Below are 2610 nucleotides of genomic sequence, written 5' to 3'. Positions count from 1 at the left end.
TAAACTAAACACCAAGGTTTTTCTACTCAACATTGCTATCCTTCAAAAATATACATATGAACACAAGTAGAAAGGTTTATGTGAATCCCTGCAAAAAATCAACATTTGTGTAACAACAACTAGGTTTTCCCAATCGTTAAAATTTGGCATATTTGGCTCTAAGTTTGCTATTCAAATTCCTATATATTTATTCAAATATTATCAATGATTGGTAACTCAGCCGCTAGCCCGTGCAGGTGCACGGGTTGACGACTAGTACTCCTAATATGTTATTGTGATAATTATTATGAATAAAAAATTGATTTAGCTAATCAAATTATTGAAAAAATTCTCAAACTTCGTGCATGGCATGTGCACGCTTACTAGATATGTGGAACATTTACTTAATTATATGCCAGAAACACCGTTACATCAACTACACAAGATAGCAAGCACAGAACAATATCATGACGTGCACAGGTATACACTAGAGGCGAGTTGGCCACCACAAGCTCGTCAGTCGGCATGATGGCCGGCACGGAGTCGCCCATGACACAGACACACACCACACTGGAAGAAGAAAGGCCACGGCTGCCGCCATGCATGCATCCCAACGTGGCCAAAGTAGACGACAAACACCAGACGCCGAGGATTAAGTGCGTCGCGTGAGACGTGCGGAAAGTGGCTTCTTCATCGCCTTGATGAAGGTGTTGAGCTCCGTCAGGTCGACGCCGGCACAGCCCTCCGTCGGCGGCGCCCATTCGAACTCATGCACAAGCGCAGCCAGGAAGCACTTGATGTTCATCATGGCCAGACCCACGCCCGGGCAGAACCTATGCCCGGCGCCGAAAGGCATCATCCTTATTTCCTTGGTCCCCGGCAAAGGGCCGACGTCCTCTGCCTCACCGCCGGGAAGGAACCGCTCTGGCCGGAACTCGTCGGGGTCCGTCCACGTCTTGCCGTCCCTTCCCATGTCTCCAACCGTGAACTGTGCAATGAAACCGCTGGTTTTTCCTCCGACTCCGAGCACCTCGGCCGCGTCGGCATGGACGTGGCGCTGGACGAAGGGCACCTGTGGATGCAAGCGGAGGGTCTCGAGCACGACCGCGTTCAGATACGGCATGCCACGCATGAGGCTCCTGCTGCTGGAGCTGGAGATCACGGCCCCGCCGGCGCCGTCGACCTCGTCCCGAAGCTTTTTCTGGATCTCCTGGTCGTTTACCAGGTGGGCGAGGGTCCATTCCAGGCTTGCCATCACCGTCCCCGTGCCAGCGCCCAGAAACTCTGACAGCAGGTTCACGAACTCGTCGTCCCTGACTGCGCGCCGGCCGGCACCGTCACCCTTGCCTCCGTCGGGGACGCGTAGGTCGATGAGCGAGTCGACGTATGGACGACGGCCGCCACCGTCGCATGTCGGTCGAGACTCCCGCCGTGCGTCGACAAGAGGGAGGTACAGCTCGCCCAACCGGCCGTGTATGGCCAAGAGCCGGCGCAATCGTCTCCACTCCGCGAGCTTGGCCAACATGGTGCCAGGGGAGGCCCGAGCCTCTCCCACGGCGACCTGCTGGAACTCCCGTATCAAGCAGCCCATGGCGCGCACATGCCCCTCGTCCACGCCGTCGCCGAAGCACAGGCGCGCGAGTACCGAGAAGATGGAAGGGTAGAGGTGCTCGCGGACTACGGCGACCACCGGCAGTTCCTTCCCCAAATTGGCGACGAGGCCATGGATGGCCTCCCGCTGCAGCGGCGTGACGTGCCCGAGGCGCGACGGGTGGAGGGTATCGGAGGTGATGTTGCACCGGAAAGCACGCCAGAGAGGGCCGTACGGCGCGGAGGCTAGGCCGTCGCCGTACTGGCCGTGTCTCTTCTCCAGGAAGACCAGAAAGGGCGCCACCGGGCGGTCCGAGAAGTCGTCGGCGTTCTCGACGAGCGCACGGTGGGCGACGGCATGATCGGCGATCTTCTCGATCACCACAGCAGCTGGAGCACGGGCACGTCTGGTACTAGTAGTGTAGGTGTAGCTACGCCGCCTGATCAGTACGATCAAGCCCAAGAGAAAAAGGACAAGGAGCACAATGAGCTCCATTGTTGGAGACTCCTGCGTGTTGGTTTACGTGTGTGTCGTGCGGGTGTGTGTGTGTGTAACTGTGTATACGTCTTTATATATAGCCGATTGATAGACATATTCAGTATGTCCAAATTAATAACTTGACCGATCCTCCATAATGCCAGCTAGCTAAAAATGATTGAGAGTGACATAACACAGGCGGCATGGATGTACACTCCCACTTGCATCAGTCTTTTGGTTTGGTTCTTTCCTTCTGTTGTAAGCTAAAGCTTCGGGCAGTTCTGTGCAACGTGCTTGCTGTATTATTTGGGCTTTATCAAGTGGGAGCAGATGTGCTACATATTTTGTAGGGTACGGGTGATGCATCTGGATATAATTATATATGTATCTAGGTTTTTTTTTGATAAAGCGCGTTTTGTATTGGCTCATATCATAATGTGTACTCATCCGGCCTATGCATAACGAGTATGCACACATCCAACACTAACACACACACATAAAATATCACATCAGCAAAGAGCAAAGTCATACGTGACAGAAGATATACTTGCGGATTGAAAAAA

The 2610-nt window shown here is 53.5% G+C and overlaps 1 protein-coding gene across 1 annotated transcript; it reads right to left on the bottom strand.

The window, feature by feature from the left end:
• Positions 1 to 367: 367 nt before the first annotated feature.
• LOC109739096 (cytochrome P450 89A2) lies at positions 368 to 2128 on the bottom strand. The gene has a single exon (XM_020298178.4). The coding sequence runs from the start codon at positions 2063 to 2065 to the stop codon at positions 632 to 634; it is 1434 nt and encodes a 477-aa protein (XP_020153767.1). The 5' UTR covers positions 2066 to 2128; the 3' UTR covers positions 368 to 631.
• Between the last annotated feature and the right edge of the window lie 482 nt (positions 2129 to 2610).

The sequence above is a fragment of the Aegilops tauschii genome, unplaced genomic scaffold, assembly GCF_002575655.3.
Source record: "Aegilops tauschii subsp. strangulata cultivar AL8/78 unplaced genomic scaffold, Aet v6.0 Super-Scaffold_295, whole genome shotgun sequence".
Lineage (NCBI taxonomy): Eukaryota > Viridiplantae > Streptophyta > Magnoliopsida > Poales > Poaceae > Aegilops > Aegilops tauschii.
Note: the sequence above shows the minus strand (reverse complement) of the source record. Positions and strands in the feature narration are given on the sequence as shown.